Genomic DNA, 16,203 nt, shown 5'->3' with positions numbered 1-16,203 from the left:
CAGGAGTTTGTCAAATATGGGTGCGTTCTGTTGTTCAGGTGTGAGTAAGTAAATGTGCATGTCGAGTGTGTTAGGGTGGAGATGAAGGGGGGTTATTCTGAATGTATAAAGCTATGTTGTGTGAATGACATGGATGGGGGAGCCACAGATGGCCAGAAGATCCGCTGGCCTCTCTGGAGCAACACCCAGCATCCATATGCTGACTCTAAACCAAAGCTGCTGTCTGCTTTTTCTATAACTCTCTCCGCTCCATTCTCACACAACTGGGAGTCCCCACTGGTGCTCATCGTTCGTCCACTGGTCGCCCGCTGGAGAGGAGACCAGTGTTTGCGAGCCACATTGGAACATAAGGACCTCAGTTTGTTTGATTGGTCTGAAGCCCTCTTTGCTCCTAATCCAAAACAAAAGCGAACAAGCCATGCAGCGGCTGCCGCTCCTGCCCGTCAGGCAGCATGTGATAAGCACATCGAATGGGGGGCTTGATTGGAAAGAAGCTGGTTGGTGACAACAAACAGGCTGAGAGATGATCTTGCGGCCACTGCATTCGCCAGAAATCAGAAAACTGGGTGTGAACGTTTTTACTCCCTCAGCTTTAATCTGTGATCGGCGGGTTCAGGACTGGAAAAGTAGTTGTGATTTTATCAGATTGCCTACTATTAAAACGCGTAGCAATTTAAGTCTGCCGATGCTTTCACCAAAAGCAAGTACTTTAAATTGAATAGTTGACATCTGGAAATACCTGAGACCGCCTTTAAAAAGGCTTAGAGCTTTCTGTTTTAAAAGTTAGAACACTGCAGTCTTTTTACAAATTCATTCACTTCAACATGTGACATGAGCACTACAATATTTAAAATACAGGCCTTATGTTAATGGATGAGCATGATTACATGCTCATTCACATTATGAATGACTGAGTACTGAATTTTGCACAGAGATCGGTTGTGATAAACTTTGGTTATTTTTCGAAAAAGAGGTGTTAGCTCTTATATTGTATTTTTATCCAGAAATTGTAGCAGAGAATTATTGTCAGACACAGACAGACAAATACTTTAGGAGGTAATTGAATTGCTTCAGTGCCAGCTTAAGCTACACAGTTTAGTGATACAAACTGGTATGTGTATAGGTGAAGTGATGGCCTTGCTTTGCTCCCTGTCCAGCCACCCCCTCTGCTAGCAACCAGGACAAGAGGCCTGGCTTGTTTTCACTGTGATGCCAGTCAGTGTGGGTCTGAGTTAACACACTGTGGCTCATAACACACCAGTGGCAGTGAGCTATAGATGGGTGACTAGTCTGGCATGAAAAGGAAATCTGGTGAAACATAAATTCCAAGTTCAACAAAGCTGCACTGACTGTAGAAAGAATTGATTCTCCAGAAAAGTCTTTTTGAGCTTGACCTTTTGTTTGAGGCCGTGTTGGGAAGAGCATTCATTTGGGTTTGGGTCAAAGACAAGACGAGGAGTTTGAGTTTTATTAAATATGCCTTTAACTGAAAATGATGGGAGAACTGGGACGGTGGGGGTGAGTTCATCCCTGTGTAAGGATTTAAAGGACTTCGTTGTCTTTCACTTCATAAGAGACAATTGAGTCATTCAGCTCCCATTGTGAGGCTGGCCAGGCAAGGAGGGGCTGCAGGACACGGGCGAAAGAGAACAACCTCGGGAGGCAAGTCTGAAAAGGAGAGGGGAGAAGGAAGAAGCGGCGCTGTGAAAGCATAGCTACTGGTTGGCTCTCGTTGGGTGGGGAGTTCTGTAAGGGGGGAAGATTGGGTTTGGGCTGGTTAGCGTCTGTGTATGGGTGGAGTTGGGGGCGGGGAGAGAGAGAGAGAGTTATCCTGGAACTCCGGAGCAATTTGTCACTTTGGAATGGCTCTTGAGTTACATGGGGGGCCCCCCTCTCATAGCAGGAGAATTTTCAGGTCGCTGAGTGGGGAAGCAGAGGGAGGGGGTCAGAGGTCGTGGCCTTACTCGAGCCCAGCCAGTGTGTCCGTTAGCAGGCCAGACGGGTGGGTGGGTGGGAGCCAAGAGGGGGTTGATCTGGAAGCGCACAGTGCTTGCCAAGGCTCCGTCTTCCTCGACATGCCTATAAAACCCAAGCGTGTGAGAACATTTGCAATATTAAGGCTGAGGTGGAGCCACTGACGTGGGCTCCGACATCCTTCGTCTCACTTATTAATTGGTCTAACACTGAGGAGGTGTGGGGGTCACCTTCACACTCCTTCCTCACCTCTTCTCCCGGGTGGAGCAGTGTTTCAGGATCTGCGTCTGTCAGCACATGTTAACATGACATTGCAAAACTTTTGCTACATGTGAATTATGGAGTTGCACTGATCAGAGATGTGGTTTGTTTGTTGTCAGGGATTTCTTAAAGCTCTGACTTCCTAATATTGATTTTAGTCAAAATATTTATGTAAAATAAGGAGATTCCAGACATGAGAGAGAGCAGTTTGTATTACGCAACTCCTCAGTTGAGCTGGACTTCAAAACAAGGACAAAATTATTACAAGAGTTGAGGCTTTTATCTGTTTTTAGCATCTTGTATTGGTGTCTGGCATGGTTAGCGTGGCTAGCTGGGTTAGCTTTATAAATCTATGCTTTTAAGATGTCCAAAAGATTTCTAGCATTTTGTATTGAGGATGTTCCACAGCATGTAGTTAGACTCAAGTCTTCCTGAAGATTAACCAGAGAAACTTTGCTGTAGTGCTTCCCGGATGAGCCCCCAATTTGTTGAAACTGGCTTAGGGTCCTAACAAAAACAGGAGACCATGCCTTGGTTAAAGGTGCAGAAAGTGAATATTTAATAAGGATAATAATATTAAGAAAAACTACAATGGAAGGTGGGTGACAGTATAAGTGGTGTAATGCAAATGCTTGGATGTGTTGTGTGCATGCAGATGGGAGTTGTGAGTTGCGAAAACAAAGGTAAAATGTGCATGATGAGAGGAGATGAGGTCTGGGAGCACACGCGTCAGGAGTCCTTAAATACTGTGCTCTGGATCAGCAGATCAGTAACACCTGCACAGAGGAAGAGCCTCATAAGGCCTAGGACCATAACAACTCTAGAAAATAACTTTCCTGTCTTGAAATGTATGTGCGCTACATATGTAATTACCTCAGTGAATGTAAAACGGCTAACTCCGAGTCTCCTTCTCAGTAACACTAGCTCGATTACTGAATGTAAAAAAAAAAATAAAAAAAAAAATAATTAAGGCTTTCAAATTCCTAATCGATCAATCACTGATCAGTTCTGGCTAAGTGTAAAAATCGTCTGATTGGGTGAGAGGGTGATATGTCAGTGCATCTCTGCCGTCCTGAATTACCTCATATATAACAACCTTGTCGTTCTCCTCCTGTTCTTTTTTTTTTTTTTTTGCTGTAAAAAAGTCACCCCCCTCTTTTACTCTTAGCAATTATTACCTAGTGTGGGTAAAGGGGGGAGTGGTTCATGAAAAACCCACAGGAGCTTTTACAAGTTTTCCTTTTTCCACTCATACAGACATACAAACAAGCATAAACAGTTCTGGTGCAGTAAAAGTCGTCTTTGGGTCATAAACGATGCTGGAGAGCGACCCGGCAGCAGGCAGTTTTCTCCGCGCCAGGGCTGTAACTGAGGACACGCAGTCAATAACTCCCTCCAGCGTCTTCCACTGGCAGGCACCCCACAGTGAACTCTTGGCTAATTACCACTGATTTAAACACAGTCTCAGAAAGGGTCGTGACACACTCGCTCTCCAGCCAGCTCTGACACACACACACACGCAAAGTGGAACACACTCGTATAAACTAGTGACCACCTTTGCAGAGATGGCAACACAAAGAAACCAAATGTCCCCGGATAATTAAGCCCTGCTTCCCCCTTGCACCTCATTGATCGCATGAGGAATGGACGACAATTTGTTAAACTTTTTCGTCGCCGAGTGCCAACATGTGATCCCGGGTTACAATAATTATGGAGAAATGTAACAGAAGCTACTCAAGTCATTACCGCAACACCTTGGCAAGTCACAAAATGGTTTTTGAAATGATAGGAAGAGAAGAAAGAACCCTTCAGATATTTTTTTGATCATATCCAAAAGTTTGTGTCTGACCAGCGTTACAGACGCAACTCAGAGTTCAGGCCTGTCACAGCTCTTTAGTTGCATTGTCTTGAAATTTTTTAATGAGTATCCGTGGCACAGAGGTTACAACACCGGCCTGCTGCCCTACTGCATTAATTACCTGTTTCTTCATTTGGTTGCTAATGACCTTAATCTTATTCTCTTTTCTACCAGCATACTCTGAATTCTAAAAATGAGTCAGCGCTTTACTTTAATACAGTTCTGGCTTGAATATTCATTTTGGACTATCGTTGATTTATTTAATTTTTGTGTTTTTGCAAAATGGGAATGATTAGACTACATGAATAATAACATTAAAGAATTGCGGATTTTCTCCAATCAAAATCATCATAATGAATATGTTCACTCAAATAAACATGCATTCAGTTAAATCTTTTAGTAAGAAGTGCTGGAGGTAATGTTTTTATCTTTACTTTTAATAATGTTTATATCTTTTTATCTGTTTTAATCTTTTTCAATATCTCTTTCTCTTTTTCACAGTTTATTCTGTTTTTATTTTTTATTTTAATTATATTAAGCACTTTGAAATGCGTTGCTGCTGAAATGTGCTATACAAATAAAATTTGATTGATTGAGGTATTTCTTACAACATGCAAAGGTTGATTAACTTCTTAGTAATCATGATTTACTGCAACTGCCAGTTTCTCTGTCCCAGCATGAAATTCATTTTTTTGCCAACACTCATTGGTTTAACAGGTACGGTGGACCAACGCCTATTTGCAGTTCAGTATTCACAGATTTATCTGTGGAGCATAGCTCTAAATTATTCTTGGATCATTTTGTAGGCCACATGTAATGTTTTCGAAAGAAAATGCAAGTTGGGAAGCTGAAATACCTTGGCACAATCATACCTCATACGCAGTTAGCTGGTGTTTGCAAGATAGCCGATCCACGTTTCCATCCATTTTTCTTAGTGCTGATTGGCTGTACCACCCAAGAGTGAAGATAAGGAAAGCTCTTAATGTTAGCTTCTGTAGTAGTGTGGTAGTTTAATGCATATTAAAGTGTATTTGTTGTTTTAACTGTTAAAATATGTGGTTTCAGAGGAGGGTCTCAATTATTTACGGATTCCGCCTAATTGCGGATGTTTATGGCCCATAACTTCAGTTATTGTATTTCTGAATGGGCGTCCATTCTACTTAAAACAAAGGGAAAGTCTGAGGAACTCATTAAAGATCTAAAATGAAATTTGGATACATAAATTGGACAAACACTTTTGAGCTATTTTTAACCAAAGACTGCTTCCAATTCGGTGTCATTATCCACAATAAACCAAGCATTACAACGCCACAGATTGAAACGGTGTTGACCAAGAAAGAAGCAACTGCTCTAAAATCAACTCCTTCTAGTTCAACTAAAATCTTAAGTTGTCCTACGTGGAGACTCTAAATTCATAACGGAGAAAAATAATACGGGTTAGATGAGACAATTTTGATCTGTTTAGCCTCGGTGACGGGAACGATGTCAAAGGTGACTGGTTGAAACTCATTCCGGATGGATACTTCCCGATTTGGGGCTGTTTTGCAGCTGGTGCATTGCTGTTGATAGAAAATGGATGGCAATTTATTTTTCCATTCAGAGTAACAGCAAAAGCTTTCTTATTGTCTAAAAATGCACGTTGTTGAGGTGCATCTTCCCCACTAATTTCAAACAGTGAAATCGACATTTTGTACCTTTTTTAAGTTTGTTTAAGTTTTTTTTCACACGTTTTTTGTGCTGGGTCAAATAAATAATTAAAAGATCTAAATATTTGTTATTTTTGCCCCAGGCATCTTGTTTCTCTGTAGCTTTTTTTTACACGGTCACTTTGACCTTTTTACCTCAGGTTAGGTGGCTGTGCCATTGAAAAGCAAAGTTTGACTCATCATGTTGTAGCAAAGTCAACACCAGGCCTTCGTTGGCTAAAAATCAATTCAGATTACTTCAGTGTGAGAAATAACATTTCATTTCAATAAACATTCATATTCAATTAAAAGGTACAATCAGCTGTAGATTGTTCTAGCAGTTATTACTACAGACAGATGTTTCTCCTGACCCTTGTTCCTGCTTATCTGTGTTTCGTTTCATTTTATTTCCTCCCTTGGTGTAGGCGTCTTTAGAGAAACAGGGTGGGGAGGGGCGATGGCAGACATTCTGACTTCAGATAGAGGCCAGGTCAATCATTTATGGGGGCAGTCAGGTGGTTCAGCCTCACAGGAGCGTGGTGAGGGACCACGCTTTGCCTCGTTTTATGATTTTCAGTAAAACCCGTCACACTGATGACATGAGGTCACCACAAAGGCGTGGAAAAGAAACCAAAAGACGTTGCTTTAATTTAGCTCAGAGTGACTCAGACATACTTAAACTCACCAGTCTGCCACTTAGGTGTAAATGATTTTTTTTTTTGTTGTTTTTCTACACTTTTTCTCTGTAAAAGTATGTGCTTTGTATTTCTGAAAGAAAATGATATACATTATTTAGTCTACGGAGCTTCTGTGTGCACTCCTGCTCGACTCTTAGATGCATGCTTCAGGCCATTCTCATCGCCTCCATCTGCCTTAAAGTTTTTATTTGCGTCTCCATATTTTTGAGTTTTCACACCCCTGTGCACTTGTCGAGAAATGTCTCCCCCTTTTGTTTTGTCCTACTACTTTTTGGTTTTGCCTCCCCCTTTCCCCTCTTCCGCTCCCCCTTTTTTTGCATTGTTAACATGTTTTGTTTTCTTTCTTTCCATTCTGTTTCCTTTCTGCCATTCAGTACCTACAGATGAAATGGCCCCTTCTAGATGTTCAACCAGGAGGTCTTCAGAGTAGACAAGCACTTAAAGATGCCAGGTCCCCGTCACCTGCACACATTGTCGTAAGTAAATCCTCCGCTCGGTCCTTTTTCACCATCTAAGAAAAAGCTTCCCCCTCCCTCCTTCTTCGTCTGTTTTTGACTGGACACTTGTGTTTGTTTCGCCTAAATCACAGCCACTAACACACCCAAGCCACACTAATTCTCCTAAAAGTGCACATGTGGACACTGAAAGGCTTTGTGGTTGTGGACTGGTTGATCACGAGGTGAGTGGCAGCGGCGGAGACTCCGTGGCGGACGCACCTGTTGTTCTTTGAACCAGCCATGTCGTCTGTAATCTCTTGGAATGATAACTCTCGGGTCAGGATTGCAATTAGCTGGATTTTTATGGACAATTGATTGCGGTTTAATAGGAATAAACAAATGCTGGGCTGCTAAACACTTGTCTGTGAGGGAAGCGGGGGCGTTGCTTTGCTCCATCATCGATCACGCTGTGCATGGCATTGGAGGGTTGCCCTGACGATACATGCAAATAACAGCATGTACCTCAGGCATGTCGATATCTGCCAACTCTAAAATCGGCAGCTTAGTTTAAGGCTGAAAGTTTACAAGAGGTCGGTAGAAAAGTTTCAACGTAAGGAGGGCATACGTTTGTGGTCACGTGGTTGGCGAGAGCGAGGAAAATCAATACGTGTGGGGATAGAGAAGTGGATCTGATGTGACCATTAATGCCTCGGAGCAATTTTTTTTGTGTGTGTTATTTTGTTTTTGTGTAAGAAAATGAAAATTTCCACGGCACAGAACTTGTCAAAGCGCCCCAGATGCGGTAACCCGTGACCCTTTCTTCGTCCAGCGTGCCGTTGATTTGTCGTTACTGCTCTGGAGCTGCATGCTGGAGGATGTGGTGGTTTTTTATCGCACAGATTACACTATTGAGACACGCTGTCCCCTCTGAGTCACATTTGACATTCAATCATTACAGCCTCTTTTATGGGCTGTTATAAATTCCTTCTCGAAAAGCCGGCAAAGCGAGGCCTCTGTTGGTATTTCGCCTGCTATTTAAGGAAGCACGTCTTAAAATAGGGAAACGACGCGTACTTGAAACAGAAATGTTGTCAAAAGTTGTGTTTAAAGATGAGAAGGAGATGGCGATGACAGTGTTATTCAAGGAGAAGGAAGAGGAACTCAGAAAAAGCGTCTTGTTATTCTTCTCTGTGTTGTTGCTGGTGGTTTTATACCTTTTACCCTTGTTATTTCTGGAGATGTTCGGAAAAAACCCCCCCCACAAAAGTCCCAGCTCACATGATGATGTCATTAAATCTGTTTTATACTATTGCTCTGACTTTTAGGATATGTGATGTGTTCATTTCATCCTCATTCTGCTTTCAAAAAATTATTGCAGCCATATTTATAATGAGCTTATATGCGCAGAAAGTTTCAGGAAGGAAATTTCTGGTTATCTTTCTGTGAATTCAGATCTTTCCCTTTAATGGTAAGGAAACTTCCTTGGTGGTAATTTTGAAACCAACAGATAACACACAAACCCCAAGGTCACTGCTAAAGAAGCTAGCTTTTCTGGATGTTGCATTCAAGCGCATTAATGGAAAGTTGAGTGGAAGGAAAAACTGCTTGATGTTAAATTGGCATCTTTTCTTCTTCTCTTCAGTAGAAACTCTTCTGTTTGGCCTTACTACCAAACAGACATAAACAAATCAAAAGCAGTGAAACAGATAACCCTGAATAAATAATGACACTGATCAATACCAAAAAAAAAAAAAAACTATTGTAATGTCTGCACTCCTATTACCCACTTCTGTGCGATGCGTTTGATGCGCAGGCTGGTTAAGATCAGAGGCGTTGCCGCTGCGCTGTACAGGCGGCGCGCAACTGCCTGTTAGTAGAAGTGATGAAACCGAATGTGAAATGCTGCCCGTATTGTTGGCGGCTCCTCCCGAGCTGCTCCAGCATCCACCTCTGGCTGAGGCGAGAAGTGGGGTTCAATGTTTCCCTCGTTTGCATCATGCATGCTGTCGTACATATAGAAAAGGAAAGATTAGCTGCAGGACAGCTGCCGTGAATCGTAATGACAACCTCATGTTGAATCCTGCAGGTGTCACTCAAAAAAAAAAAAAAGAAGAAGAAAAAAAAAAAAGTCTCACTGTTCGGGGTGCATGATGCTCTTATCTGTGAATTTGGCCGCCAACAGTAGCTTCATTTTGTTTGCGAATGCAGCGAATCGTTCAGGTGCCTTGACCTCCGTCTGCCTGAAGCATGAGCAGCTGCACAGGTGGTGATAAGACAGTTGGAACATTAATAAACAGAAGCGAAGGCGGACGTGGACGTAGAGGACGAGCAAATGTGAAGTCAGATGTTTTCATTTCTGTGTGGAAAGCTCAGTTTTGGGAACGATGGAGGATCAGCTGAGGGAGAGAGAGAGAGAGAGAGGAGGAAGTGACCTCATCATGGCTGTTCTCCCCGAGGGCACGCTGGATGCCCCGGCTTGCCGTGCCCCTCAGAGGAGGCCGAGCTGGATCCTTTTTGAAGTGCGCGACCGCCCTGCAGGCAGCCTTAAGACCTGCCGCTGCTGAACTTTTGTGCCATTGGCTGAAAATCATTCAATATTTTATCCACCTACTGATGTGCAGGTTTGGAGGGTGAGCCCACAAAACAATTTTTGTGCGTCATGCAGCTCCTACGGGGAAAGATCAACAGTGCTGAGTATTTATTCATGCGTTGACACGACACTGTACACCAGTAAACCCTTTTTAGATGCGTTTGAAACATAAATTAGGCCGATAAATGTTGAAAACGGCACCAGCTTTTCATATTTAGTCCAAAGGAAAGCTTAATAATTCACAAAAGTATTCATACTCCTTAATAGTTTTCACATTTTCTCTCATTTTTACCAAACACTTGATTTAATGTGATAGAAACAACACAGAGTGGAGCATAGCTGTGAAAACAAATGGAAGTGATATTTTCACTTTACTCCGATACCCCTAAAGAGAGGGGGACTGATTGCACCAAGTATTAAATAATCCTCACCTGTATCTAATTTAATTAATATAAATGCAGCTGTTCTTTTATATCCTCTGAGGTTTAGTTCTTTTAAAAAAATATAACGCTGGACTCAATCCACATTGTGAAATCTGAAAAGTGTGGCATACATTTGTTGTACGTATTTTATAGAACCACCTTCTGGTGCAGTTAGTCTTTTGGGGTGTGTCTGTTTTGGGCTGTGAAGTAGCTGGTTGCTTAAGGTTAGGCTATCTCTGCAAAAGACGATGCTGCCACCACCATCTGCTACTATTTCCAACAATGGTTCATCTTGCCAGATTTGTGGAGAGTATAAATAACAAATGTCATTGTGGTGTTTTTTGGGGAAAATACTGATAATGATCCTGTGCGGATTGTGGGTATGTTTAGCTGAAGTAAAGAATAATGCCAGAGTTGTGGTCATTTGAAAGAGTAGGGAAATATACTTTGTATGATATAATATTGGCAGTATTTCTACCGGCGTTGGCCTGAATTTTACTTTTGGAGCATCCACGGCTCAATGAGAGGATCCAAGATTAGGATATTGTTCTAGAATCTAATTCTGCTTCTCAACAACTTCATCCCTGAACCTACTTGATGTGTTCATGGTGTTCATGATGCCGTTTCTCTACAGGGCGTCTGCGCATCCTTAAAAACTAAAATTAAGAGCTTGAAGTGTCTTAAATTTATTTTAAAAACGTATGTTGACCTTAAATACATTTATCACGGGTATTACATTTTATCAGACATTTTCTGTGGCTTGATGTGGTTGAAGCTATTGATAGTAGCTAGCTACCTCTTTTTTGCGCCAAATTTATCTCCATTTGGCTGGACAATGTTCACTTTCGCCACTGTTGCCGTGCCATACGGGACTTGGTGCAAAATAAAAATAAATGTTTTGTTAAGTTTGGCACTGTCAGGGTTAAGGCTGTAGAGAAGAGCCGCTGCCAAGGGCCACAAACACATCCCAGAAATTTCTGTTTTTGCTTTGCTTGATTGTGTTACAGCAGGATCTCTCAAACATCTCGTGCATTTATATATTTTTTTTGTCTTAAATTTCATTCAAGAGGGCATTAAAAAAGGTCTTTAAAAGTCTTAAATTTGGTTTGCTGAGACATGCAGACACCATGCTGTAATAAACCTGTGAGGCCAGAAACAAAACAGCTAGATTTATGCAGACAGAAAGGCCTGAAGACAAAGGCATGTAATGCTGTTCTATCACATGAAATCATAATAAAGGACATTATTCTGCAGTTCAGAATGCGGAAAAGTCCAAGACGGTGTGAATACTTTTGCAGGGAGGTGAGTCTGTATAGCATGAACTCAGTGAGACAATGAGCCAAATCAGAGTGTTTAGTAAATCTACCAACTTGGGCTGCGTGTGTTGATATCATCAACAATAACACAGCGGCAGCCTCAGCAGGAGTCCAGGCTTGTGTTGGTGATGTCATGTGACTGGGGGGCAGGAGGGTGGAGGTGGAGGTGGAGGTGAAGGAGGATCTCGTCTCAGTCATGTGATCAAAGTTGGTTTGAATTTTTAGATCCTGTCTTAGCTTAAAGAAAAGGTATGAAAGCAACTTAATTCGTATCTTAAGCTTTGAGAGGGAAAGACATCCCCTGCTTTAAGAGGATACACACTGATTTCTCTCTCTCCTACACACACACGCGCGCGCGCACACACACGCACAGCCTTGGAGTCTAGAGTCTAGCCCTGGCCAAACAATGTCTCCATTGTTTTGTGGGCTTTCACTGGCAGCAGGGGACGGCTGGAGTGTTAACCATTTCCCAACTGCACCTTACTGTGTGTGTCATTGTGTGCGTGTGTGTCAGAGGTAGTGAAGCATAGGCTTTGGAGGGATGAAGAGAGAGAGGGAGAGAGGGAGGGCATTTGCTCGAAGGGTATCGTAATTAGTATGGAGGAAGTGATGGAATCCGTTCGTTTTTACGGTGTGCCGGACCTCCCGCCTGAGCCTCGACAACCTTCACTTTATTTCCATTCAGACAAACCTGTTTTCCTGAGGAATGCGTGCACACTGCAAAAACACAAAATCTTACCAAGTGTTTTTGGTCTTGTGTGTGTCTCCTTCCAAGTATACTAACTTACAAGTAACTTTTCAGCAAGATAAAGGAGCTTGTTTTATGTAAATGATTCCTTCCTCTAGTAGATCATTTCACTTGGGGAAATGATGGGAAAAATGTCTTGTTAATTGTAAAGTAATATAACAGTGGAAATACTTCTTTTCTAAATTACTGTTAAGGTATTATTTACTTAAAACAAGCTTCTATATCTTGCTAAAAAGTCACTTATAAGCTAGTTTTTTCTCAAGCGAAATAAGATATTTGCACAGGAAACAAGACAAGAAATCCTTGGTGAGATTTTGTGTTTTCTTGCAGTGCAGGAGAGAGAGGCTGAAAAACAGAGCAGCGTCCTGGTTAAACATTCAGAATAGACTCATCACAATGACTGTGGATTCCTGTAGCGGGTCAAAGAACTCCGACTCTGGGAGGGGAAAAAAAAGGAAAAAAAACAGGCAGGATCACATTCACCTTCTGGGACCACTTCTCTATCCATCCTTGAGTAGCAGGGGATGAAAAGGGGGGCTTCCTGTGGTCTGAATACCCCATACACCTGGGCTGGCCAGACAATTGCAAGGGACTCTGGGAGGCCCAGCCTTCGCTGTTGTTAATGAGCGACCCCCATGGTCAACAGGCGCCACCCACGCACCGTCCCGACTCCGCCGTCTTTACCTTAGAGGCTCTTTCTGTCCCTAACTTCGGCTGACCTTTTAGCTGTTCTTTCCTGCTGCATTTTAAGCCTTCGTCCAAATAACCACCTCCCTCCTTTTTTGTCTTCTGTTTGTGCATGCATCCCTCCATCCATCCCCTGCTGCACAAGAAGCCTCACATCCCACGCATTTATTTACGGTTGTCTCCAATTTTGAAACCAGAAATACTCTTAGCATGCAGGATTACGTGATGATAGAGGTTTTTTTTTGTGTGTGTGCGCATTTTATATAACATTTTTATTCTTATCGACCATTTTGTTTTGGCGTTGTTGCCTCCTCCGGCTTCGGGCGCTTGTTGGAGAGGGCCACGCTTGCGTCATCGGCCTGGACGAGACGTGCCGTCAGCCCCGGGAACCGTGACAATGAGAATGAGAGCACCTCGGTCATTGTATCTGTCCAGTAGTCTGGATAGCGGCTCGTTCCCACAGACAATCCGCTCAGTGTTGGCTCACTTTGCAGCAATCCCACAACAACCGACTGCAGATTGTTTTTTTTTTCTTCTCCTTTGACTTTAAAGAGCATCTTAGGATATTCTAAAATGCTCGACAGATAGTATCCGTACTGTTTATATTTTTTACATTTTGTCGCCAACCCATTTACTGTATATGACAGAACAGACCAAAGTGTTGCATTATGGTGAATGGGAGGAAAATAATGTGTTCCCACTTTGTTTACAAATAAGAATTGGAAAAATGTGGCATGCATGTGTTTTAAGATAGCTCTAGGGTTCAGTTGAAGTAAACTCTGGTGCTGTTCGAATGTATATATTGCCAAGCGGACTGGAAACTACTCAAAAAGCAGAAAGTTAACAATAACGCAGGGCATTCTGGGTAAATACAACCAAAACAAATGGCAAGTCTAGGATTAGCGGGAAAAATGGCTCATCTGCCAAAGAGAAAAGACAAATTGCTAATATCTGATGGTGCTCCTTAGTTGTCTACCAGATTATCAGGTGTGAAAACGCCCTTTTTTAGGCTTTAGAGATAAAGATTTACTTCAACTGCATCTCCGACTGCCCAACCAAGAAAGACTTGGGGTCTGTTTTGGTCGAAAGTGCGTGGCAAGTTGACCGCAGGTCCTGTTCTGAGACAGGAAGTGAGACAAACTAAAACCTATTGCTAGCCTAAAGAGCAGTGAACTTGCCCCTGATAGGAGCTCAGAAATACAAAAAAAAGGAAAAAGTGATCTTGCTTGAGCAACTTTTAATTCCGGTGGGATTTCCGGAACATACCTGAATGCTCAATCTCACGAGTCCGGTGGTCCTGTGATGGACAGTCGAGTCGGAGTCCGTATGTCTGGGAAAAATCGGATCGTAGCGCGAAGAGCCGGACGCAAGCCTTGTGTGTTAGCCTGTAGTTTCTCCATGCCATGTCCCAAAGTTAATTTGTGTGAGGAGTTGTAGTTTTATTGTTGTTGTTTCTCCTTGCTGACTGCTAAATAACCCCCCATGAACTTAAGCTAACCCTTGCTGAGGGGAGGGCATGTGGGAGTCTGTGTTGGACACACTTTAACGGCATAATGGATATTTGCTCGCTTGCGCGCGCTGCGCCAGTAAACTGCAGTGTTTACTGACTAGCTTTTATGAGGAGCTATCTCGCTGGCCTGAGGGTCAACACGAGTAGAAGGAAAACCCAGTGATCTGAGTGCACAGTAGCTGTTGGGTACCAGAGCCCTTCAGTAAACTAAAAAGCCCCGTTGCTTCCCTTTGCATGTTGTTTGACTTTCACTAGTTTATCCCTTCTTTTGTTTTCAGTCTCAACCTTCTTTTCCTCCTCTTCTGTCCCCTGTCATTTGTTTGTAATTTCATCTTTTGCTTTTAGCTACAGGACAGTTAAAGCTCAGATATCCCTCTGCTAAATTGAAATATCTATTTCTTTTATGCATGTTCTGAATTGGTATGTGAAAAGTCATCATGCAATTGGGATTAAAGAAGCTCTGACATTATAACTTGTGCCACTGAGGCAGAATCTGACCAGCTAGTGCAGCTGAGGCATCCTTGTTCACAGCGAGGAGGTGAAGTGTTTAAGCAAAGCGCAGCGTTGTTTTAACAACCAGGCAACTGTAAAACCAGTTGAGAGCCAGCACACTCCCGTTTTCCCTGTGTAAAACCAGTTCTAACGGAGCCCATCGAGAGCTGAGCCAGCATGGGCGAGGTGGTAGCTTAAATTAGTAAAACAGCCAGGGGATGCAGCTTTTTTTTTTTTTTTCCCAATGCGAACATGTTTCTTTTTGCATAAAACCTTCTGCTGTGGTTGTATGCAGAGCTGTGTGTGTGCGCCTGTGTGTATGTGTGTTTGCGTGTGTGTGTGTGTGTGTGTGTGTGTGTGTGCGTGTGTGTGTGTGTGTGTGTGTGTGTGTGTGAGAGAGAGAGAAAGAGATTGAGAGAGAAATAAAAAGGAGAGATGGAGAGCTGATATAATTGTGTGACTTGGGAACGTCCATCTTTGCCTTTCAGGGGCCCTTCTGCTGGGAATTCCCCGGACAGTCAGATCTGAGCCTTCACCAATTTCATTTGGTGAGAGACCTTTGAATTCCAAAAATAATATGCTTTTTTTTTTTTTTTCATTTGACTGATTATGCACTCAAATTACCAACTGATTATTTATTGATTATTTAAAATGGCAAAAGTAGTGAATGAAAAAAAAAACCTTAAATCGTGATAATGACAATCATAATCATTCATTGCTGCTGATTTGCTGTTTATATGCTACTGAATGTCTGCAATGCCTTATTATGTGAAATCAGAACTCAAATGTATGATGAATGGTGCTGATAATGCATTTATTAATGTATATAACTGTATTAATGTTTTGTTGGATGTTTAGGCATTTTCTTGCTTTATTTGGCCTTTCAAAGGTATTTTTTTTACCATTTGAACTTTTCCACTTTTTGTCACATAACTTCATTGAATTTAATTGGGATTTTTTTAGACCAACACACAAAAAAGTGCGTCATAGTTTTATTTTGCCCCTTTCACTTTGATACCTTAAAATAAGAACCGGTGGAAACAATTGGACCAAATAAGACACTAAACGTGCTCAGCTGTGTGTAATTGAATCTGTTCTGAGAAGGCCTCGGTTGTTTTTCCAGAGAACATTAGTGAACAAACATCATTACGAAGGAACACAGACTGCAGAAGACTGGAGACTTGAGCGGACGATTAGCCAAAGTTGCTATGAGATGGTGTAGATCAAAGCATATACTTATGTTAGTGTGGCCCAGTCAAAGTCCAGATCTAAATCAGGTTGAAAATCTGTTTCAAGATGCTCTCTGTCCAATCTGATTGAACTTGACCTCATTGGACCCGAGAGCTGTCCTTACAGTGAACGGTGAATCTGTAAAGCCTTGACTTTTTTCCAAAAAGTTAACGATACATCCCATTGACTTTAATACACAACGTGGCCTGTCATGGTCACAAATTTCACTGGGCAATAAATTATCCCAGAAGTTATTGCAACAAACGATATTGTTGTGTTGAGAACATTTTCAAGC

At 42.2% G+C, this 16,203-nt stretch overlaps 1 protein-coding gene across 20 annotated transcripts in view; it reads left to right on the top strand.

Annotated features, from left to right (window-relative positions):
* Positions 1-16,203, top strand: part of tcf7l2 (transcription factor 7 like 2) — a 107,328-nt gene that overhangs the window by 29,941 nt on the left and 61,184 nt on the right. For 11 of the 20 annotated variants that reach the window (XM_008436840.2, XM_008436836.2, XM_008436835.2 and 8 more), the window contains exons 4-5: positions 6,851-6,952; positions 15,167-15,226. The exons of 3 other annotated variants lie outside the window; for them this stretch is intronic. In XM_008436840.2, coding sequence (XP_008435062.1) covers positions 6,851-6,952; positions 15,167-15,226 — 162 coding nt within the window. The remainder of the gene's footprint in view (positions 1-6,850; positions 6,953-15,166; positions 15,227-16,203) is intronic. 6 more of the 20 variants (XM_008436847.2, XM_008436842.2, XM_008436848.2 and 3 more) reach the window with 1 other exon arrangement.

Source organism: Poecilia reticulata, linkage group LG19 (assembly GCF_000633615.1).
Source record: "Poecilia reticulata strain Guanapo linkage group LG19, Guppy_female_1.0+MT, whole genome shotgun sequence".
NCBI lineage: Eukaryota > Metazoa > Chordata > Actinopteri > Cyprinodontiformes > Poeciliidae > Poecilia > Poecilia reticulata.
This window is presented reverse-complemented; position numbering and strand designations above follow the sequence as displayed.